At 38.4% G+C, this 24,937-nt stretch overlaps 1 protein-coding gene across 3 annotated transcripts in view; it reads left to right on the top strand.

Moving 5' to 3' along the window:
* Positions 1 to 24,937, top strand: part of AKAP7 (A-kinase anchoring protein 7) — a 142,511-nt gene that overhangs the window by 20,714 nt on the left and 96,860 nt on the right. For all 3 annotated transcript variants that reach the window (XM_032407857.1, XM_032407860.1, XM_032407858.1), the window contains exons 4-5: positions 8,814 to 8,950; positions 15,098 to 15,258. In XM_032407857.1, the coding sequence (XP_032263748.1) occupies positions 8,814 to 8,950; positions 15,098 to 15,258 (298 nt within the window). The remainder of the gene's footprint in view (positions 1 to 8,813; positions 8,951 to 15,097; positions 15,259 to 24,937) is intronic.

Below are 24,937 nucleotides of genomic sequence, written 5' to 3'. Positions count from 1 at the left end.
TTTAAATAATAATTTTGCAAAAGCCTTTTAAAAAGTGTTGCCAGATGGCATGTCAAGTTTGGTTCTCTCTAAGCATTTGCTCGCCACAACGGGGGAACCTTTCAGAAGCAGAGAGTAGTGACTAGGTAGAAAAAGAGGATTCTGAAATCTCTGCTAGGAAAGTAAAGTGGGATTTCCTGCTGCTTAGTCCTGTGTAAGGCGATGATTATTGCAACACAGTTTCTTTAAAAATTACTCATTGTTGTGCCGATTTAATATTGCATGATAACTTGGGTAGAAATCTATTAAAAATCTGAAAAATTAATGTGGTATGAATAATAGGAAATGGGACCAGTCGATTGGCCCAAACTAAGAAACTCTTGTACGTAGCTGAGAGCTACAGTATCTAATTAAAACTGCTAGAGCGGTGAGGTAGGAAAGAACAGCTCACTTGGAAGATTGATTGTTTTCACATATTGGTGCAATTTGAGAGGCAGATCGGAATTTCTGTTTGATTGTGGACTATGATCTCTTTTACTAGTGTTAAACAACAAAAATTCCGAGTAAATTTGAAGATCCAGTTGGCTTTATCGAGCAAGTCATGAATTGGGCAATATCTCATGTGGCAGAGAGAAAAGTACTCCATCAGGCTGCAGAAAAGGAAAGGGTTTTAAAGGTAGAGAGGGAGAGGAAAGAAGGAAACTATTAGCAAAGAATCCATCGTTTTAGGTAAGGTCACCCTCCCATGGAAGGTGCTGACCAGGAAATTCCTTGTGGACTGGTTATGTTCCTAGGGGGGCAGTTAGGTTAGGTGTTAAGTCTTGGGTGGGCTGACATGGGGCTTTTAACATGTGACTCCATTTTGGGTCTGTGGTTTTTTTTTTTAACACTAGGCACATTTTGCATTTGTTTCTCCCCTTATTTAACTAGAATGTTTCTAGGGGATGCTAATGAATTTTTAAAGCAAAGGATTTAAAGCAAATGAAATTGAAATCAAATGAATAAATATCAAAAGAAAAAATAAATATTATTGATACATTCCAGGAAATTTCTAGTCTGTGAAATCACAGTTTAGCTGGGGAGAGAAGATACATAAAAAGAGAATTTCTATTACCTAGCAATACAAGGTTTTAGAATTTTATTTATTTATTTATTTATTTATTTATTTATTTATTTATTTATTTAACAGAGAGACACAGCCAGAGAGGGAACACAAGCAGGGGGAGTGGGAGAGGGAGAAGCAGGCTTCCTGCCGAGCAGGGAGCCCGATGCGGGGCTCGATCCCAGGACCCTGGGATCATGACCTGAGCCGAAGGCAGACGCCTAACGACTGAGCCACACAGGCGCCCCAAGTTTTTAGAATTTAATGCAGTGATGAATTAGATTTTGATTTTACTGCAACACACCAGTAAAGAGTGGTGGGTTAACAGTACAATAGTCCTTAAGAGTGTTTAGGTGACACAGAGTTTAATGTCATGAGCAATTATCTATTATGTTACATATTATATAGTGTATTAAAATACCTATGAGTTATTTGGACACGTTTTCTTTGAAATTTAGGATCATCTGCACATATGGGAGTTAGAAGAGAGGTAATGCTGCTTAACTGATAAGTCCAAAGCCAGGTCCTTAGGCCCCAGAGTGTGAAACAGGCAAAGTGACTTCCCCACGGACACATGATTTGTGGTTGGAAGAGACCCCAGATTCCTTATTTTGCTTTGCAGCGTAGAGATTGTTCCACTACACTCCATCAGTATAGAAGTTTGGGAAGCACTTCTGTAAGTTGCTTTAATTAGGCCCTTCCTGTAGTCTGTCTCCCTTCACTCCTCCATCTGTGGCTCCCGTGGTAGTCTGAACAGCAGCTCGGTGTCCCCTTCATGTCGGCCCTACCCCTCCTCGCCTCGTTCTGGCCTCCTGCCTCTTCCAGTGAAGATCAGTGGGGTGATATGGTGGGGAAGGGGATGAAGATGAAAGGGGGTTGAGAAATTCTTTCCTTCTGCCACTTAGTTCAGGATTTGGGCCACAAAAGTGCCTGGAGCAAGGGGAAGAGAGAGAATGGTCTACAGCTCTTAGTTTTCACCCTGTAAGCTGCCGTAGCTTTTGTTTCTGCTTCCCACTCTCTGGGAGGTTGTGTAGAAAGTGGGAAGAGTGCAGCGTTGGAGTCCTACAGGCCTTCTTTGAATACCATCTTGGCTACAAACTCGCTGTGGATGTAGGTCAGGTGACTTCATTTCTGTAGTTTACATTTCTTTAGGTATAAAATGGAGGTGATAATTATTTTCTAACCCCAAATCTGGACATGCCACCCACCTGCTTATATCTTTCACTATTTTCCTATTGGTTTTGGGACAAAGACAGAGGCTTTACCATGTTCTATGAGGTTCTGCATGGTTCAGCTTTCTCCACTTTGGCACTTGTCCCTTCTCCTTGAGCCCCTCTGGCCTTGAACTTGCCAGGTTCCCTCTGCCCCCAGAGAAAGCCTTTTCTGTCTGGGAGTTTTCTTTCCTCTCTTCTTGGTTTTGTTAATGCCATAATCTCAGCTCCAGCCTCTTCACTGGTGACCACCTCGCCTCAGTCACCCCCACCCTGCCACCTCCAGGCTCTCATAGCTTTCCTTTTGTGATCTACCATCTTTGCAACCTGAACGTGTTCGTCTTCCGCACAAAGTTCTTCGGCTCATTCCCAGTACCTAGAGCAGAGCTTGGCAGGAGTAGAAATATACACATACAAAATACTGTCATTTCAGGGCTGGAGATGTGTTTGTGGCATACCAAGTCACACCAAAACATTTACAATAATTTACAGATAAGAAATACAGTGTTATAAATGGTGGTTTCATAATACGGGTTTAACAGCCATCATTTGAGGGTAGGGTGACTGGTAGTTATGGGGAATGCAGGATTCAAGGGACCTGGAAACCAAATAATTTAATGTTTCCCTCTCAAGAGACTTATTTGTAGGTAACAGAAAGCTTACATACGAATACAGGGAGGAGAGGTAGGATGGGACAAGATTAGGAGATACATTTTATATCTTTTATATGAACATCTTTTTTGTTTGTTTGTTTTAAAGTATCAGATGTTAAATTTTCTTTTAAAACTACTTATGAGCTTTTGTGGGAAGGCCTGGGAAAAGAAGCAGCATTTATAACATTGTTTCAATGGGAGACTGTATTCCAAGTTCCAATTAAGTGACCTGCAAACAAGCTTTTAGAAGCTAGCACATTCACAATGAGTTGCTCTACTTTTGGCCTCTACTTGTTGGCATCTAGTTTTAAAGAAAAAAGTATTCAGACTTATATGGGTCTTTGATTTTTAAACCTATTCTTAGATGTTTGAAATTCTTCATTAATGGAAATTCATAATTTCATACTTTTAAGAAATAGAATTGGAAAATGCATTAGAATGGCTGCATAAAAATATCCTAGTTTCAAGTATATGAAAGTATGTGTTTCTCCATTACCTGCAATTATACATTAGTTTAAAAATAAAAATAAAGAAGGAAAAAATTTAATGGAGTTATAATAAATCCTACATGTTTCTTAAGTGGCTAGAATTGTTTAATTAATTATTAATTCTAGTTGGATTTACTCATATGTTAGTTTTATGTGCTTTCTTATGAGTGGTAATACTTTAAGGTAAATCAGCACTGAAAAAATGCAAGGGAACAATTAGAAACTGAATTCAGGAGTGTATTAATTTTTTATAAGATAATTTTTTATACTAATGGAAAAATATGATTTTCTTTGGGGGTTTTAAAAGGCATTTGTAACATTTAATTCCATATTTCATCATTTTATAATGTGAAAATTGCTGGTCTTATAAACATAATAAAAGTATTCAGTTCTTTTCTGGGATATGTAATTGTAAAAGTATTTGCTATCATGGTGTGTATGTTAAGCACTTGGTAGGTTTGGAAAATTCTCCTATTTGAGAATGATTTTTTACTTTTTTTTTTTTTAAAGATTTTATTTGACAGAGAGAGACACATCGAGAGAGGAAACACAAGCAGGGGGAGTGGGAGAGGGAGAAGCAGGCCTCCCGTGGATCAGGTAGCCTGAAGCGGGGCTCGGTCCCAGGACCCTAGGATCATGACCTGAGCCGAAGGCAGACGCTTAACGACTGAGCCACCCAGGTGCCCCAGAGGATGATTTTTTACTTTTACTCCAGTTTTGCTCTGTCATCAGTTTTTCAAGTTCTTTTCATGGTTGTAGACAAGCAAGAAAAATGAAAGTATTCAGCAATGAAGAAAAGTTACGTAGCGAATTGAAGTGATAATTCTGGTAAATCTTAATGAGGCAGCAAATTTAGGAACAATATAAGTTAACAGCTTCGAAAAATTCTGAAAATAATGTCAAAAGGTGGGGTCAAAGACATTCTCCTACTCTGTGTTGGAATGTAACTTCTCTTCCTCGTGCAGAAGCACTGTAACTTTAAGGCTTTTTCTTTGCACTCATATATGCCTTGAGTCCATTAGAAAGCTTAAAAGATATACAAATGAATTTTCTTACTGCATTATTCTTAGGCATGTGGAATATGGCTTAGTGGTGAGGTTTAACAAGTGGATGTTTGTTCTTGTTCTCTAAACACAAAGATAATAATGAAATATTTAAGATTTCAATAATGCTCTTATTTTTAAAAGTTTCTCTCAATATCATATTTAAATAGGACTCTATAGTATTAGGTTTTTAGAATGTGCCTGTGAAGTACTGTCAATGGCTGGGGATTAGGGTGACAGATAAGCTTTAATAGCTTTATAGAATTTTAAACAGTGGCTGTAAAAATTAGTTTCCTTTGGCCTTTAATGACATTGGTACTTTTTAAAGTGGCTTACGGAAGAAGACTCTGAAGTTTTTTTCATTTTTCTTTTATGTTTTAAGAATGTAATTAGGAATAAAAAAGGATTTATGAAGCTCTTAAGATGATATCAAGGAATATTATAAATTAATCTGGAGCATCAAAGCATAGCTGGAAATATATTACTCGATTCAGGGCACTTGGCTGGCTCAGTCGGAGGAGCATCCGACTCTTGATCTCAGGGTTGTGAGATCAAGCCTCATGGTGGGTGTAGAGATTACTTAAATAAATAAAACTAAAAAAAAAAAAGATATATATTACTTGATTAGATTATCTTTAGAATTTTCATAGGTTGAAGGTAATCCTGCATCGTAAGTACTGTGTGACCTTAGAGAACTAACCTTCAAAGTATTTTATGGTTTTTAATTTTCAGTGTGGATGGTCTGAAACTGTTTTACCATGCTGGACATTGCACTAAAATGCTGACTACACAAATGAATGCAATTTTTCGATCATTATCCTGAATTTCCATATGGTTATTATTTGAGCCCAGAATGAAGAGTGTTTTTATGAAAATGTAGATGTTCTACCCATTAGGTTCAAGTAGCAAGTCCTGGGGTGCCTGGGTGGCTCAGGTGGTTGAGTGTCTGTCTGACTCTTGTTTTCGGATCAGGTCATAATCTCGGGGTCCTGGGATCGAGCCCTGCGATGGAATCCATGCTCAGTGGGGAGTCTGCTTGGGGTTCTCTCTCTCCCTCCCCCCTGCCCCCCCCACTCTCTCTCAAATAAACCTTTAAAAGAACCAACCAACCAAACCAACAAACAAAAAACAAGTAGCAAGTCCCCAGTTATGACATAAATATCTCCAAACATTGCCAGATGGTACCCTGGAAGCAGAACTACGTAGGGTAGAGGAACATTGATTTTAATATTGGCAGTGTTCCATACCTTATATTATTAGGCAAATGCTGTAGAGCTTACATTGTATTTTCATGTAGCTTATCTATTGTGATCTATAACACAACACTGTAAGTTTGGCAATGCAGATTCTATTATTTCTGTTTTACAGTTGAAGAAGCCAAGACTCAGGGAGACTAGGTGACTTGGGTGTGTTCACACCTGTGGTAGATTTGGGGTTAAAATCCAGAATTTCTGAGCCAAGTCCAGCACCCTTAATTTGCATCACTCTGTTTATAAAACAGAGTTCTCATACTGTGCTACTTTTCATGTTCAGTTAAACCAGAATTACCATTTATACCAGCTAAGATTTGGAGATGTAATTATATTGTTTAGAGGTATGACTTTTTTTTTTAAACTGAAGTATAGTTGACCCACGGTGTTACATTCGTTTCAGTTGTACAACGTAGTGATTTCACAAGCCTATACGTTAGGCTGTGCTCACCATGAGTGTAGCTACCATCTGTCACCATGCAATGCTATTATAATACCATTGACTCTCTACACTGTGCTGTAAGTCATCCCCATGACTTACTCATTCCATAACTGGAAGCCTGTATCTCCCTCTCCCCTTCACCCATTTTGCCCCTCCCCACCCCAACCATGAGTTTGTTTTCTGTATCTGTGGGTCTCTTTCTGGTTTTTATTTGTTTATTTGTTTTGTTTTTTAGATTCCACATATAAGTGAAATCTTACGGTATTTGTCTTTCTCAGTCTGACTTATCTCACTTATCATAATATCCTCCGGGTCCATCAATGTTTTTTGCAAATGGCAAGATCTCATCCCTTTTTATGCCTGAGTAACATTCCATTTTATATATATAAAAATATATATTTATTTATCCCCTCTTGAAAATAGACCAATTCCTTCTATCTGTTGCATTTTTTCTCATGTGTTGTAATTTATCCTTAAGTTTCTTTGCTGTTTTGGGTATATGATTTTGAAGAGATTTTTTTTTTAATCTTCTGTTTTTCAATTTATTTTAATAGAGTTAATACCCATATCTACCACATAGCAATGTTCAGAGGCTTCAGTGAACTAATATGTGAAAATGCTCACTTTAGTACCTAGAACCTAGTGATCACACCATAAAGGTTAGTTACTGCTATAGTTCTTTAAATACTGTTTTTTTGTTTTGTTTCCTTAATTAAAAACTATTTTTTTGAGAAAAAACTTTATTTCTATAAGTAAGGGAGTAGATAATTAAATTGGAACCCTAGGCTCTTAAAAAAAACGAAGATATTCTATGTATTTAATATTTGGAAAATGTCTAATAAATTTTAGGTGAAAAACACCTAAGAATTTAGAATTTAGAATAATGTGGACTGATATTTACTGATATGTCCTCATGCCAGTTCTCTTCTTTATTTTATTTTACTTTATTTTAATTCTACCGTAGTTAACATACAGTGTTCTGTTAATTTCAGGTATACTTTTAAATATTGTTTTTATTATTGTTACTAGTCACCATGGTGAGAGGGTGGCTTAGGAGAAATGAGCATTTCCCTTGAGGTGTTTACAATTTAGTTTTATTGATAGAGAGTAGAGGAAAGTGACTCTGTATGATCTTTGTGTACTATTCGTCAGGAGCGCCTTGTTTATCAGGCTATCAATATTCTTTTGCTAGGTTTCATGGAAGTGACATCTTGCCTTGGGAAATAGTATGTTAGGTGTTACTGCATAACTTCCTCCCAGGAAAACGCCATTTCCTGTGTCACTCTCTTCCAGATGGCAAGAAGCAGAGAAATGCTGAGATTATTTTGGGTGATGTGGATTTATTGTAAAGATACACGGGAAGTCAGATCCCAGGATGGCATCTCATGATTTGTTCAGTCACATTCTGCAGATAATGGGAACATTGTTCAGCATAAAACAGCTACTCTAGTATCAGAACAGTCTGCTGTGCTCATGATTCCGTTTTTTCTTATCTCTGCTATTTTTTAATGGACTCTGCTTCTGTTGCCAGCCCCCTCTCCTTCCCCTTTGCTCTCTGACGAATTCTGCTGCTTCTGTGTGCTCTCTTTTCTCTGAGTGTTGCTCAGTTTGCTGTTTCACATTCCAACCATCTTCCAGTACACTCACATGGAGAAGTTGACTGGAATTGTACCTAGCTGGAAGAGAAGGAGGGAAGAACATCGTCCCCCCCGCTTGTTTCAGAGCAGAGACTGAGAGGGGGCAGTCTGATGAGAGACGAGGGCTCTCACTCCATGCAGACTGTCATTGTTTTTGTAACATATGCATTTGGACTTCTTTGCAACTCTTTTTCCATGGTTATGCCCCTCCTCACACATCTGGAAAAATGACAATAGTCACTCCTGTTGAGATTATTGCTGTCCTAAAAAATTTTAAAGGCCATGAAGAATGGGTTCTCAGACACATTCATTTGGGGACAAATAAATAATACTTCCAACAGGAATGGAATGTTGTCTGCTGGTTTGACCTTTCTGTGGCAAGAATGAAACTTTTTTTTTTTATTTTAGGAAAGATCATAATTATCGTGAGTCATACTGCATATTCCAAGGACAAGTTTCTGAAAAGATGCATGGTCACTGAGAGGTTGTCAACCAGTGGGTTCAACCAGTGACCCAATTTGTAAAATAAGGGTATTAGGCTTGATGTTTGTTTCTTTGTTTCTTTTTAAGATTTATTTATTTATTTTAGAGAGAGAGAGCGCGTGCATGAGTGGGAGGGGCAGAGGGAGAGGGAGAGAGAATCTCAAGCAGACTGCATGTTGAGCATGGAACCCGACGTGGGGCTCTGAGATCACAACCTGAGCCAAAATCAAGAGTTGGATGCTTAACTGACTGCGCCACCCACGCACCCCTAGGCTTGATGTTTTTAAGATGAGCAAGGATTGTATGATTTTTAAAAACTCATACATCATATTAAGCTTCCCAAGTCATTTTATCCAGGATATTTGAGAACAAGTAGGTAATTAAGCATTGCTTGGTTGAAGCATCTTGACACAGTTCTAATTTTGGTTGTTGCTTATTTTTCTTCTTGATTTACAAATTGCCTTAAGGAAATTTTGCTTGCCTAATCTATGTTTTGTGTGTATATGTGTGTGTGTGTGTGATTAGATTACAAGAGGAATTAAGATCCTGCAAAATGCAATAATACAACAAGATAAGCAACTAGCCAAAGCAATGACCAGTGATGGCTCCTTTCATATTACCCTGCTAGTGATGCAGCTATTAAGTGAAGATGAAGTAAACATGTGAGTAATATGCCTTCCTTGAATATCACTTTTCAAGTTACTACTTTAATATGAGTAAACATAGCAGAACCCAGAGGCATTGAAATTCTAAGGAAGCATTCTTTGTTATAATTTATTCCAACTAATAGTCAATGTACAGAATTAACAATACAAATATTCCTCCTAATTTAGACTTTTCAACTCTGTTATTGTTATCAAATAGTAGCCCTTGGTCATGCAGTTGTTTTGCCCATGTTAATCATGTAAGCACTCTGGAGGCTGACCATTTAGGTTAGGATTCTTGGTAAAGATTTTGGAACCATGGCACAACCATCTCTGAATAGCTGCCTGATTTGGGGCAAATTGTCTACTTTTTAAGTAAATGGGAAAAATAATAGTACCAGTACACGTAAGAGCTCCTCGTACAGGGCCTGGCACACGCAGGCAGCCGGTGTTGTTAGTCGTTAGAACTGCCGTTCCCTTAGATCAGTCGACAATTACCATTTTACCTTACTCAATCTTAGAGTACCTGTATACCGCCCACTCCGAATTCTGGAGTTGTGCCGTAAAGGTTGGGTATGAGTCATTGGCTGCTGCTTTTCAGCCTGGAGTGGTGAAACCTTGGTCTTCCCCCCAATTCTCTGGGTTACTCTGTCTGTACGTATGATTGCTCCTTTCCTTGTTACCTTCTGTATAGCTTTCTGGATTAAGCTGAAGCTTTAGCTCTTTGGAAAACCAGAGTCAGAATGCATTGCAGGTTACTTCTGTTTTCTACCCTGACATGTAGTTTCCTGAGGGAATGAAGAACGAGGCGTGCATTGGGAGGAGGGTGAGGGAAAGGGAGAAAACAATGAACTAGTAACTCAAAATATGAAGCCAAATTACGATTTTTGTAGTTATGTCTTTTAAACAGTAGACCTTCATGTCTCTAGAGATCGGTCTTCTGATCTCTTCCAACCTGATCTACCCAAGAGCAGGTCTTGGGCACCCTGCAATTGCAGAGAGGCCTGGAAGATTTTTTTACTTGCCTCACTTTCACTGTTCACTTTGCCAATCAGAAGACAAAATAAATACTCTGATGCTCTTAAAGGAAAAGAAGCCAAAGAAGAAGGAGAAGATGAAAGCCTGAGAGAAGAGTGGTGCCCTGTGTGTGTTAGAACGGTGAATTAGTCAGCGTTCTCTGGAGACACAGAACCAACAGGATGTATGTCTGTACGGGTATCTAGATGTGTTGATATCTCGACATATCTGTATCTACACTTACATACGGAATTTATTTTAAGGAATTAGCTCATGTGACTGGAGGCTGGCAAGTCCAAAATCCAGGGAAGAGTTGATGTAGTCTCAAGTTCAAGGCAGTCTGGAGGCAGAATTCCTTCTTTCTTGGGGGACCTCAGTCTTTTCTCTTGGTGAGCTGGTGTAAGGGGTGGCAAGTGGGAGACCCTGAACCAGCAACAAATTCAAAAGAACTTCAGTGTGGTCAGTGAAAGCACAGACAACTTTGAGGAGGGTTGTAGGTGGCTGCTGCGAGTCTTCTTGTCCTGGGTGGGAAGGAGTATGGAGCCCCTCCAGTGCTAGGTGGAGTCTTCGAGGCATGAAGGCAGACACAATGTTCTGGCTCCCCCGTTGGGGTTGAATGTTCTTTCCAAGCCTGGCCCCCACCAGTGCTGGAGCAGAGAATTAGGAATGGTAGAGACACTCACATTGGTTTGGGGTTCTCAGGGTATGGGGGAAACACAAGCTCTTTGGAGAAGTTCCTGTTTAACTAATGCTAGAAGAATGTGGTGTCACGTAGGTGGTAGATTAGAGTCGAGGAAGATTTCTAACAGACGGACCTGAGGAAGTTCCTTCAATTCCCCATTGCCTATCAAGACATAAAGATGGATGCAGAAGTTTCTTATGCCCTGGTGGGTGGACTTGGAAGTCCAACTCAGAAAGAACTGGTGAATCAGGAGCTAGGTAAGGGATGAGGACACTGCTGAACACCCGTGTTTCTTGACCAGAGACTCTGGCAGGGATCTTGTGCTTCGGCGGTACCTGCTGGTACAAAGCCCAGAAAGAACAAGCATGCTGTCCTGGACCCTGATGTAGGGCGCCCAGGGATATGACCAGACCAGTCCCCCCGAAATGGGACTCTCTGAGGACTCAAACAGCAGGCAGTTGAGAGATCTTCCTCAGTTCTTTTGGAAGGGTATGCTGGATTCCTTGGGAAGGACGAGGAGAGAGGGAAGGGAAAAACTCCTGAAAGGAGGTTTGAATTAACTGAATAATTGTACCCCAAAGAGACTTTTTTAAACCAGAAAAGGTTGAGTCACCATTGATCAGTAAGTTTAGGTTTATCTTTGTCATCAGAAATGGGTCTTGGCCTTGGCGTGTGGCATGTCTCTGTCAGCCTCGGCTCCCCAGCTTCCATCCCCCATACAGGTATTATTTCCTTTTATTCTCTTAATGGTATTGGGAGGTAGCACAGAAATGCCATCTCCCTTACACATATGAGGAAGCAAGAACCCTAGTAATTAAGCAAATACTGGTCAGTAGAGAAGCCAGAACTAGTCAGTTCTCTTAGTACTCCATGGGGTGTGTGTGTGTGAAAGATGGGGAGGCGCAAAGAGAAGGGTGAGGTGGAGGCAGGAGGGAGGGGATTAGCACAAGGGCATAAGAGAAGTGGGAAAGATCAGTCTGCACAGGTATGAATGGCTTCCTATACCTCAGTGGCCTCTACTGATGAGCACGTGGTGTCTAGTGGGGTTGGGACAAGGGGACAGGTATGCTTCCAATGTATCATACTGCTTACATTTCTCCGTGGACGCAAGACTGCCTTCTCCAGGAGACTTTTAGAAATATTTGGGGGGGGTATTTTTGGGTGTCATGATTACTGAGGAGTGCTATGGGCATTTGATGGGCAGGAGTGAGGGTTGCTAAGCCATCTGCAGTGCGTGGGACGGTCCTGAACGAGGCAGCATCGTCTTGCCCTAAGTCATGGCATCACATGTTGAAGAATTCCTGTACGGAGAGCATGGTGACTCTGTGTCATTCAGGCCTGTGTTTTACCAGGGCTTTTTGCAAATACTTTTAGTTTTGTGAAAAAATGAAGTGTTTAGCAAGTCAACTTTGTGTTGGAAGTGGCATCCTTATGCAACTTTATGATACTGGGAATATTCTCTCTACTAGAAGATGATGACCAGATATTTGCAGTTTAGTAATTCTTCTTGACAAAAGTTATAATAAAAAAATCTAAGAAATAATGAGGTTTGCTATACAGACAAGACAATGTTTTGCAACTCAACCAGCGTTAATTATCAGTCATGTGCAAGATACTGAACTAAGTGCTTTGGGGAAAATGAAGATGAATCAGGGATGGCTCTTATGCTCATGGATTATACAATTAAGTTGACTAGATACCATATGAACTCAAATAACTGTAATAGAAAAACATAAAAACTGGTATGTTTCATAAGATATAAAGTATTAATGGAATTTCAAAGAAGTAAAGATTTGCTACTAGTTTGGGAAGCCAGGGAAGTGTCTGTGGCAGAGTTTTTATTTTTTATTTTATTTTGTTTTTTAAAAAAATATTTGAGAGAGCGAGCGAGCATGCAAGAGGAGGGAGGGGCAGAGGGAGAGGGAGAATCCTCCAGCAGACTCCCTGCCGAGTGGGAAGCCTGACACAGGGCCCCGTGCCAGGCCCCTGAGATCATGACCTGAGCCAAAGTCAAGAGTCAGCCGCTTCATGGACTGAGCCATCCAGGCGCCCTAGCAGTGTTAACTTTTAAATAAGGAACAGAATCAAGATGTGACTTCACTTTGGGTAGCTATATAGTTAGAAAACGATTGGGTTTTCTGGTAAAACATTATTTATATGAAGGATTTTCTAAGTCTCTAATTTTTTAACTTTACCTTTCATCCTTTACTGTATAATATGTTGACTATATTATCAGTTCCTTGTTCTATGTTCTTAACTTTTCAAAATGTAGTATCATTATTTAGGTGTTTAATGGTATATTGACCAATGGGTTGGGTATGGAGCATGCAGAAGCATTTTTTAAAATCAGGAATTTCTTCAGGGCGCCTGGCTGGCCTGGTCAGTAGAGCGTGTGACTCTTAATCTCAGGGTCGTGAGTTTAAGCCCTGTGGTGGGTGCAGAGATTACTTAAAAAAATTTTTTTTTTTTAAACCATGAATTTCTTCAGATACCACCTCAGGTCCTTTGCCCTCATGATGTAGAAGAAAGGCATAGAAATTTGTAAGGCCAAACCCAGCTGCTGAGTTGAAAAGATGATTGTCCTGCCTTAATTGCAAATAAATACACCTTTGGGTCTGAACTCTAGTTTCAGAGTTCTGTTTCATGTATGCGTTTACTTTTTACCCTTTTTACCATAAAGAAGTCTTTCCATAAATCAAAAAGATATTCTATTTAAAAGAATTTGAAAGTTAGTGATACTTACCAATAGACACTATGACTTTTTCTTACTCTGTGATCAGTGACATCTCATTGGGACTTATTTATTGGTTTATGCTCCTAGAAAACTGAAAAAAACTGAAACTGGTCTGAGTTTAGATCATCTCTATTTCTTTAATGAAAAATAGCATAAAGAATTCACTATGAAAAGCCCTAACCTTTAGCATGGCCTGCTTTAGTACATAGTTACATTTAAAATGAGTATCTTGAATTCCCCAGTTTACAAAAGATGAGCCAGAAGTGGCCATTCAACTTTCACATGCTCTAACTCCCAGCACGCAGTGAAGGACAGTCTTGCAGTAGACATATGTACACTGTGTCTTTTTGGATGAACATAAATACAATCAGGAAAGATTGGATTTAGGATGCGGGTTTGGAGGTACAATGAGAAATGTTGACCTTTCCAAAGGTATTTTGAAGTATTGTACATTTTGTTATGACATAGATGAGAATTGAAACTCAGTATGAAGTTATGGATGAAATCTGTTACAAACTTTATATGAAAACCAATTTAGAAATATGAAAGAGCTAGAAAAATACCTACATTTCTTTTCACACATTTGACATATAATTACTGGTGAACAAATCACACCGATCAAGACAGTTTAAATTAATGATGTTTCAACAGAAGGGTGTTTTAAAGCCCTTTACATTATGTAAGACTGTACCCTTCTTTTTGGAGTAATTGCTGCCCTCTAGTGAGATTTTAATTTTTTTTCTCATAACAACATACCTACACCAGAATTCTCTTAAAGATGGAAATAATTTATCCTAATTTTCAAAATATTCGAAACCTGATCATGTTTAATTCATTCATATAGTAAACATTTGTTATTATGAAGAAAAAGAAAGCATTTGAAATAGAGTAGTCCTATAATCACATAGGTTAAACAGAAATAAACTTATGTGGTTGTAGTTGGCAAATATAAGCTTGTATTTTGTTTAATCCAGTTACAGTATTACCTTGTTACGGAGGCTATTATAGTTTAAGAGATAATGAATATTAAGTTTTAGTAGAGTACTTTGCAAATAGTATTTACCCTAAGTAAATACAATAAATACTGTATTAGTACTTTTAATAAGAATCCAGAACTTTCCACAGAATCTAATATGAGCTCTTTTGGTATTAGGTTTTTGGAATATATGATCAGTAATTTTTTTTGAGTTGTCTGTGCAGTGTTCCCTTGATTAAAAACTTCTTGGTGAACTATAAAATAGTATTTTCTTTCATGTCTTTGATATAATATAAATTATAATTAAGTAAAGATTTAATTCCCTTCTTCCATAGTTTTTGTTTAAAAATCAAAGAGGGAGACAAACCATGAGAGACTCTGGACTCCGGGAAGCAAACTGAGGGTTCAGAAGGGCGGGGGGCGGGGGATGGGGTAACCAGGTGATGGGTATTAAGGAGGGCATGTGTTGTGATGAGCACTGGGTGTTATACGCAACTAATGAATCATTGAACACTACATCGAAAATTAATGGATGTATTATATGTTCACTAATGGAACATAATAAAAAAAGTTAAAATTAAAAAAAATTAATAATAGTTTTATTTTAATCATATAGATTAGGTTTTGAAGTTATTTTTGAACTTTAAACTAATTAGAACAAATATCAAAATTTATCTTTCTAAAACTGATTATTTGTTTGGTTTTATATATTTTATTACTTAATATGTTACTGAAAATTATATTATCTCTTACCAGTGGTATTGGTGCTCTTTTGGAATTAAAACCATTCATAGAAGAAATCCTCCAAGGAAAACAGTTGATTTTGCCCTTTCAAGGGATTGACACTTTTGGAAATCAGGTTGGATTTGTGAAGCTGGCAGAAGGAGATCATGTAAACTCGCTTTTGGAGATAGCAGGTAAAACAAACAGCAACACATCCATGTGAAATCTCATCTTTTGAAGACATAATCTCCTCCCCATCCCCAATTCTTGTAATAGAAATTTGAAATCTTTTAACTTTGGGGAGCCATTATAACCTTACTTTATAAATGAGCTGCTTTAGCATTTGCATGTGTAGGTAAGCAGCCAAATAAAATACCTGAAGTTATCTTGATTTTTTTTTTTTTTTGAGTATGGTTGACATCAATGTTACATTAGTTTCAGGTGTACAACATAGTGATTTGACAAGTTTATACATTATGCTGTATTCACCACAAGTGTAGCTACCATCTTACCCAATATGTCACTATTACGGTGTCACTGACTGTATTCCTTATGTGGTAACTTTTATTCCCATGACTTTTTTTTTTTAAGATTTATTTATCCACTTTAGAGAGAGAGGGGGGGAGAGAGAGAGAGAGAATGAGCATGGAGAGAGAGCATGGAGTTGGGGGGGAGGGGCAGAGGGAGAGACTCTCAAGCAGACTCTCTGCTGAGCAGGGAGCCTGACGCAAGGCTCCATCTCATGACCCACGAGATCATGACCTGAACTGAAACCAGTAGTCGGTCACTTAACTGACTGAGCCACCCAGACGCCCTCCCATGACTTATTCATTCCATAACTGGAAGCCTGTATCTCCCCCCACCCTTCACCCATTTTCCCCACCCCCCCCCCCTTACTGCAGCCATCATTTTGGTCTCTGTATTCATAGGTCTGATTCTGCTTTTTGTTTGTTGATTCATTTGTTTTGTTTTGTTTTTTAGATTCCACTTATGAGTAGAATCATATAGTATTTGTCTTTCTCTGCCTGACTTATTTCATTTAGCATAATACCCTATAGGTCTATCCATGTTGTCTCAAATGGCATGATCTCATCTTTTTTTATGGAATATTCTGTTGTATATACACCACATCTTCCTTATCCATTTGTCTATTGATGGACAGTTGGGTTGCTTCCATATTTGGGCTATTGTAAATAATGCTGTAATAAACATAGTGGTGCATATGTCTTTTTGAAATTAGCGTTTTTGTTTTTGGGTAAACACTCAAGAATGGAATTATTGGATCCATATGGTATTTCTATTTTTAATTTTTTGAGGAACCTCCATACTGTTTCCACTGTGACTGTCCTATCTCGATTTTTTGACCTGAAGATATGTTGATTCTGGGCTCTGGAAGGTGATGGACTGGACTTAAATATCTGCTAGGACTGTCCTAATCATAAATCTGAAGGATTCTAGTGCTTTTCATGACATTTGACATGTACTTGGCATTTAATAAGTATTGACAGTATGGATAAGAATTACCAGTTGCCTATTCAGGCTTCGTGGGCATTGTCAGCCCCATTCCAGAGAGTCCATGGGTGAGACAGCAGCTTTTCCTCTGTGCTACCTTTTTTCCCCTTTCTTTTTAGGTTCTACTCTCTGAGCAGAAGTCCACTGGTGATGTTAGAAGGTCTGACTGGTCACTTTGTGTGGCATAATTGAAAGTGTTTAGTGAAGTAGAAGAAGACAGTTATAAAATCTGGATGAATGACTTTTGAGTTGATCCAGAGATTGTAGTTTGGTTGCTAATCTACATGCTGTAAAGAATTTTTATCTTCATATCATGTTGGATCATTTCCTGTTATTTCATTTCAGGTTTAGTGATCTTTGGTTCATAACACAATTATCATTGGTCCATGCTTGTTCTACTTTATCAATCATCTATCGGCCATCCATCCATCTCTATTTTATTTTATTTATTTATTTTTTTCATCCATCTGTATTTTAAAATGGTATCATAATCACCTGGGAATCTGCCGCCAAACAAAAAACACAAAACAAAATCCATGAAACAAAAGCTAGGACACTGGTAATAACCTTAACTGTGTTATCCTTTTCATTAATCCATCCCATGGCCATAATTCATTTAAGCTAACCATCATCCTGAAGTTAGTATTTATTATTTCCTTATATTCTCCCAAAGTATATGTATTTTTAAGTGGTTTTAACCTTATCATGTATATGAGTTTTTGAGACATACTTTTTTTAACTTAATATTACATTATCTTTATGTAGTTTTATAGTTACTCATTCAGAGGTACATCTTGGGGTGCCTGGCTGGCACAGTCCGAAGAGCATGTGACTCTTGATTTTGGGGTTGTGAGTTTGAGCCTCACGTTGGCCGCAGAGCTTACTTAAATAAATAAATAATTTTAAAAAACCAGAAAAACGAAAAACAAAAGGGCTTCTCTTTTTGGGTTAAGGGAGACATTGAGGATCAAATTTCATTTCATTGTTGGTTAAGTTTTCTTTTGTGGAGCAAAGTACATATCAACAAACATGCAAACAATATTTATGAGTCAAGAAGGAATTAAAATTATTAGTTGGTCAAGAAAAAGGCAACTCTAACAGTTTTGATAGCAAAGCATTTGGGAACCAATGCCCATATATGGTTAACAAACTTAATCTGTTCTTCCTAACTGTTCTGGAGAAAATGCTAGATTTAGGTTTTTTTCTTTTGGAATATAAATATCCCTGATCTCAAGAAACACTTCTAATTAGTCATTCATTCATTGTTCTTTTGAATAATTCAATGGGTGCTTGCAACATTGAGAATTCCATCCATTCTTAGCAAATATTCTCACAAAGGCAGTTTCCAGTATTGATGAAAGATCCATTGTGTGCTGAGGAATGTGAAATCTTGCCAGCTTTAGTATGACTATGAGCCCAAGGGTGTTGGTTTGTCATTTTAGGAAAGGCCACTGCCCCTGTAATTCTTTTCTTGATGTGAGAGACTATTGCTTAAAAATACATACACTTTTCCAAACTTTAAGCAAAACATTACAAAAATGGAAAATAGAGGGAGAATAGCATTCTGTCCTCATATAATCACTGTTTGTTATTGCTTGCTTTTAATCTTTTATGTGTATTTTGTACTGTTGCTTTTGATTATAGTTTTCATACACTTTTATAAGAAATCTAAATATTTAAATGTGTATATGGAAAATTTTTGTTGAAGTTTAGTCAATAAATGGACTAATACTCCATATATATAGTGTTCAATACAGAGAATTTTTGTCAGCATTTTACTTCATTAGATTTATTTTGACAACTTCATTAGATTTATTTTGACAAGAATGCCTCAGGATTAGTATTGCTTTAGTCCAACAGTATCAGTAAATAATGTAATTTGTCTTTGTATCACATTTTATAAACTACTTATTCAAATAATATATTTCTACTTTTAGAATTGACCAGGGTGTACTACATTTCTTAAAAGTATAATAAACTATGTGTGTGTATATGCCGATACAAGAATATTAAAATCTTATTTGTTCAAAATAGTGAAGGCAGAGCTAGTTTGACTTAATGGAGAGCAGCATTTTTAAAGAAAATAAATTTAATTATTAAAGTATTGATAAAGAAGTTTAAGTACATATTATAAGTAAAACTAACTTGAAAAGTTGTTGAAAATTATAATTCATGAATAGTTTGATTTACCTAATTTTCATAGAGTTTTAAAATTTATAAGTTAAAAGAAACATTCTTAAAATATTATATAGTTGTTATGAAAAAAGAACTGAATTTTAGGCCCTAATACTTGAATTCATTGCTGAAAAATTTCAGGATAAAGAATAATTTAGAATTTTTAATGTGTAAAATTGAAGAAAATTATTCTACATTTTGGACTAATACAGTCTGAATATATGTGCTTTTACCATCAGTGCTTGAATTATGCATCCAGATGTGCTGTTGCTAACTGTTGTTTCTGGTAGATGCCTAGTGGGCTGAAGAGACCAAGCCCATCTTTGCACACCATGTCCATGTAGGTTTATGGGATAGCTGCTTGAGGAAGCCAGTAAGGTGTGTGGCATCAGAACTCTGTGTATCAGCTTCCTATCTTGACCTTGAGAGATTCTGTTTTTCCAGAATAAAACAGCACCTACTTTCTCCTTAGAAGTACACGGTAGCTCATAGAGCTAAGAAGGTAGTGAAAATTTTGCATTTATATGGCATTTCTCCGCATCTTACAATGATGAAATTGCATTGCAAAGCTGTTTGTGTAGAAATGAATATGTGATTTCATTCATTTATTTCAGCAAAATGTAATTTTGTAATTTTGTTAAGATGTGTATTAGATTGAGAGATTGCTAAAAGTTTAGCCCACTAGAATTACAATAGTTCTTGCAAATCTTTTTTTTAAATGAGGAAAGTGCCCTTGAGAAAACATTCCAAGTGTATTTATCTCATATAAGGAAAAGTGAAAGGTTTTTAGGATGTTCATTTGAACATTATACTTTCTCTTATGCTGACGGTCATTTCCCCCAAAAGATGGGGAGCATATGCCCTATGTTTTCTACTTGTTGTGGGGAATCTCTTTGGTTGCTGGTATCTTTGGGCCTTTCTAGGCTGCTCTATTACAGAAGAAATATAATATCTTCTATAACAGAAGATGTTAGAAGTCTTGGACTTCTCACTACCACAGGCAGGTGGGCATCCTTCCCCTTCATGGCCTGGGTTAGTCTGTGTTTAAAAACATCAGAACACCTTTGCCACACTTCATTTAAAATAAGCAAAGACCAGCTTTTCTCCCCAGTCAGGATGTCTGAATCACAACCCTGTACCACTGAGGACCTTCAGAGGCTCTGTTGCATGACCTGCTTCTGTGTGCACGCTCCCCTAGACACAGGTCCCCCACACTTCCTGTCCCTTCACATCCGTCTTTTACCCTTTTCCACTGTCCCTGTAGGGGAGGATGAGGCCAACATAGGCATGTGAGCCCTCTGTGGCCGGAATTGTTTGTGTGCTGTGGCGCACACAGGGTAAGGTCGGGAACGCCCAGGCCTGAGAGGGGGAAAAGTCTCCCTCGCCTTGTTGTGTGCCTATGCCTCAGGCATCCGGTCAGCTGAGAAATGGCTCCTGATGTTTCTAATAAATTGTTCCTTGTGACGCTCACCAGAGAGAATGGCTCCGTATGCGGGGTGTTGTCTAATCCCAGCATTCCTGCATAGGATTTGATTCTATCTCTATGTAGTTTCGGGGAATGGGTCATGAAGTACCTTTGCACAAAAGCTGATCAGAGAATGAGATTTACTTAAGATATGTAATTATTCCGGTGCAACCGGAGTTGATTTGTTTTTGTCCTTTCTTGCGTAAAGAAGTATCGGGATATTTTAATGCTTACATTGTTAATCAGTAACAATATATTTTGATTGTAAAGAGTATATAAGATGTCAAGAAATAAACGGCAGTATGCAGTTGCAAGTGCTGCCTTTGCTCTGCATCCCCTGTGTCCTGGTGATTTCGCGACCCTTACCCAGGGACCCCAACGCTCTAGACGTTGACAGGAGGAAATGTGTTTTTCCTTCTACCCTCCTGGATTGTCCCTCAGGGACCCCGTAAAATTAGACCGATAAAAGATTAACAGAAAAACAAGGATTTTATTAATGTGTGCAGTACACATCATGTAGAGAAGATTCAGTGAAGAGTAACTCAAGAGGGTGGTTAGAACTTGGGCTGATATGGATCTTAATAGGAGAACAGTAACTTTGTAGAGAAATGATAAGACAAAAAAAGGGGTTTTAGGCTTTCTGGAGTGGCAAATTTTGGGAAGGTAAACATATGGGGGGCTCTAACAGAGTAGGGTTTGTACAGGTCCATCTTGGAGGGGATTTTGGGCAGTCTCATTTTTCAGAAGTGTCTGCTTTTAGTCAGCCAAGGAAAGATCTGGAAGGTTTCTTTCTGCATCTACTGATTCTCATTTGCTCAAAATTCTTGTGCCAAAGTGGCGTATTTTAGAGTGGCATATCGTGGTTCCCTACATCCCCTCTTTTATTTTATTTGATTTTCAGTCAAACACTTAAGTGGATTTACTTTGTGCCATTATTCTTACCATCTTACAAATACTAACTCATTTAATTTTAGCATTTCTATGAGATAGAGACCATTATTATCTTCCTATCTTATAGATAGGGAAAATGAAGCACAAAGAGGCTAAATAATTTAATAGTAAGTCATAGAGCCAGGACTCAAATCCGGGCAGTCTGGCTCTAAATTCTGTGTGCTTTTAAAAAAAAAAAATATTACTATCATTCATTATAATATATGTATGAAATATAATGTACATAAAGAACAGTATTTGGTACAGAATAAATGCTCTCAAGTTAGCTATCATTATCATCAACATGAAATAGTTTCCAAAAGCATCTTTACTGATTAGTATTCCATTGCATCCTAATTAATTTTACTTTTCCCCTGTTGTTAGACATATTCTTTTATTGTACAGTTGACCCATAACATTATATTAGTTTCAGGTTTACAATGTAATGATTTGTTATTTATATATAGTGAAATAAATCTAGTTAACATCCATCACCTCACATAGTTAGAAATTTCTTCCTTGTGATGAGAACTTTTAAGATTTACTCTCGCAGCACTTGGGTGGCTTGGTTGAGCACCCAACTCTTGGTTTTGCCTCTGCTCAGGTCCTGATCTCAGGGTCGGGGGATTGAGTCCTCTGTCCAGCTTGTGCTGAGCCTGGAGTCTTGCTTGTTCCTTTCCCCCTTTTACCCCCGCTTGTGCGTGTGCTCTCCCTCTCTCTCTCTCTCAAATAAATAAATAAATAAAATCTTAAAAAATATATTTATTCTTTTAGCAACCTTCTAATATGCAATACAGCATTATTAAATACAGACACTATGTTGTACATTACATCCCCTGACTTATTTATATTATAACTGGAAATTTGTACTTTTGACTCCTTGCACTGGTTTTGCCCACCCTCCACCAGATTCTGTGTTTTTAATCACTACGCTAGTCGGTTACACTGTAAATTAGCAACTGGACTCCTGGCTTTCAGGAGCATCCCCTTTACCTTCTTGCCTTAGCTGATCTATTTGCTAGTCTGAGATCGCAGCTTCCTCTGGGTGCAGGCTGTTCTTTCCACCAGTGCCTCACACCATGGGGCCCAGAGATGTCATCCATGTTCTCTTAGTTCTCTGTTGCTTTGTCCCCATTCTACCCTCACATACAAGCCTTTTCTTATTGGTAGTTCATGCTATTAGAGTTTTGTTACCCTCTACCTCTCCTCTTTGCTGTTGTCCAAATATTTCCTCTCACTTTTTGAGCACTTTGTTTCCTAGCTCACATTGTGACCTTTTCTTGCAGCACCATGAACACAACCATCCAAACATCCTGTCTCAAAGTGAGCTGTGGATTTGGAGTCTTTTAGAAGTGACATTGCATTCAGTTTCCTTATTTATAAAACAAGCATAATAATGACTTCTCAAAATAAACTGAGATAACATACATGAAGTGCTTAGCACAGTGTTTGGCACATATACAAGGGTAAATAGATGGTAGCTATTATCATTAATAATAATGATAAATCCCCACCACCCCCACTGCTAGCATCACAGCTATTACTTTTCTTAAAATCCCTTGACTTCTTTGAAGGTACCCTCTAATACTCATACTCTGCTCTCCCAGTTCATAAGCATAGTGATACCTTTTGGCTATTCATCCACCTGAACTCTTCTAAGACCGTAAATCGGATATAGCTGTCTAGCACCCTAACTTCTCACCCTTTATGCTGTTTCACTTTCTTTCCATGCTGTGGAACCTCATGCTATTCATGCTGTGGAACCTCACTGAGGTCTCTGGTCTCTTCTTCCTGGCCAACATAGTTTATTCCTTCTTAAACTGGTCATGGCCTCATAGTGCCTCACTCTGTTGGTGGTTCTTTCGGGTGTCTTGTCTTCTTTTTCTTCTCTTTCACCAGGCTGGCAAACACTGATGGTAGATCAGTTTAGCCATTTGCTTTTTTACCCCAACACGTGGGCAAAATAAACTCCAGACTCCTTGCTGTGGTCCACGGTGTCTCCGTGTTGGTCTCCTGTCTCATCATGGTTCATCACGGACTCAACGAGTTCATTCTTGCCGTGGAACTTTTGCAAATGTCTGAGTAGACCCTCCATTTGGACCTTTTCATTCCGTAGCTCAAATGTCACCACCTCAGAGAGCGTTTCCTGTGCCCCGTAGAGAGAGTCTCCTCATAAGTGAGCCCTCTGTCACTGTACCTGGTGTGTCTCTTTCACAGGCCTCATCACAGGTTGTAATTGTGTAATTTTGTTTGACAGTGTTTTCTGGATGAAGCTCCATGATGGCAAGGACCATGACTGTTTTGTTGACCATTGTTTACTTAGTTCCTTCTAGAATGTGTGACATGTAACACACATTAATGAGTAGTTTTATCAGATGTGTGAGAAAATGAAGAAATTGTACAGTCCTGTAGATTGGTTCTCCTGCAAGTATAAGTTTTCCAGACTCAGCAGCATCCTGTTCAGCAATCCCACTGCTCCTGCTTTTTTCTTTCTCCTGTCCCCTGTCACTGCTCCAGCCTTTTCTTAGGTTCCCTTAACCTTCTGCTCTTCCCTCCACAGATAAAACTGAGGCTGGGACCTGCTTCATTTGTTCCCTGTATGTAGTAAACCTACTGCTACTGCATTTGGCTTTTTAAATCCCATATAGTTTTAGGAAAAGAGGTGTCTTCTGTCTCCCTAAGACTAATCTCTTCAGCTGTGTTCTTGATCTGGTGTGGCTATCTGGATCTTGCTCTACCAGTTCCTTCCTCTCTTCACGGCATTTCCGCATCTCCAGCGTTTCCTCTTCATCAGCTCATTTCCCCAACTTTGTTAACTGGATTATGCCTTTCTTATCCCCAGACAAATAAACAAACAAGAAACAATGTAAATAACAGAAAACTCAGCACTCCCTTAACCTTGAATTTCCCACAGCTCCTGCATTGAACCTCTCCTTCCCTTCTGAGCCAAAAATGTGTAAAAGCGTAGCCTCTGATATCTGTCTCCACTTCTTTACGTGTGCTTACTGTCCTTTCTTTAAGCTCCTGCAGTCAGTGGGTTATAACCTACTATGTCACAACACAGGCCACTGATGGCTTTCTAATTCCTAGACCTAATAGATGCTTTAGACTCACCTTTTCGCTACTGAGATACCACTTTCTTGGTTCTTTTTTTAACCTCTCTTAGTACATCTTCTCAGTTTATTTTATTGGCTTACCTCTTTATTTCTTAAGTGTATTTTCAGGTTTCTGAACCTTCTTCTTTACTGCTTAACCTTGTTTCTGCTCTCATATTTACTATTTTGGTAACCCTCTCCACTATCCTAAAAGGAACATGGGCCAGAAATGTAGGTGTCATCCTAGAGCCCAGAAGGTTTTTTGTTTTTGTTGTTTTTTTTTTTTTTTGATGGTAGTCATCCTAATGGGTGTGAAATGATATCTCATTGTGGCTTTGATTTTCATTCCCCTAATGAGAGTGATTTTGAGCATATTTTCATATGCTTGCTCGCTTATTATATACCTTCTTTGAAGAAATGTCTCTTTCTTCTTCATTGATTTTTTAATCAGATTGTTGTTTTTTTTTGTTGTTGAGTTGTAGGAGTTCTTTTTTTTTTTTTTTAAAGATTTTCTTTATTTGTCAGGGAGCGAGAGAGCACAAGCAGGGGGAGTGGCAGGCAGAGGGAGAAGCAGGCTCCCCACTGAGCAAGGAGCCCCATGCAGGACTTGATCCCAGGACCCTGGGATCATGACCGGAGCCGAAGGCAGACACATAACCTACTGAGCCACCCAGGCGTCCTGAGTTGTAGGAGTTT

The sequence above is a fragment of the Phoca vitulina genome, unplaced genomic scaffold (assembly GCF_004348235.1).
Source record: "Phoca vitulina isolate PV1807 unplaced genomic scaffold, GSC_HSeal_1.0 scaffold9, whole genome shotgun sequence".
Lineage (NCBI taxonomy): Eukaryota > Metazoa > Chordata > Mammalia > Carnivora > Phocidae > Phoca > Phoca vitulina.
The sequence above is the reverse complement of the archived record's forward strand: the minus strand, read 5'-3'. Positions and strand labels throughout refer to the sequence as shown.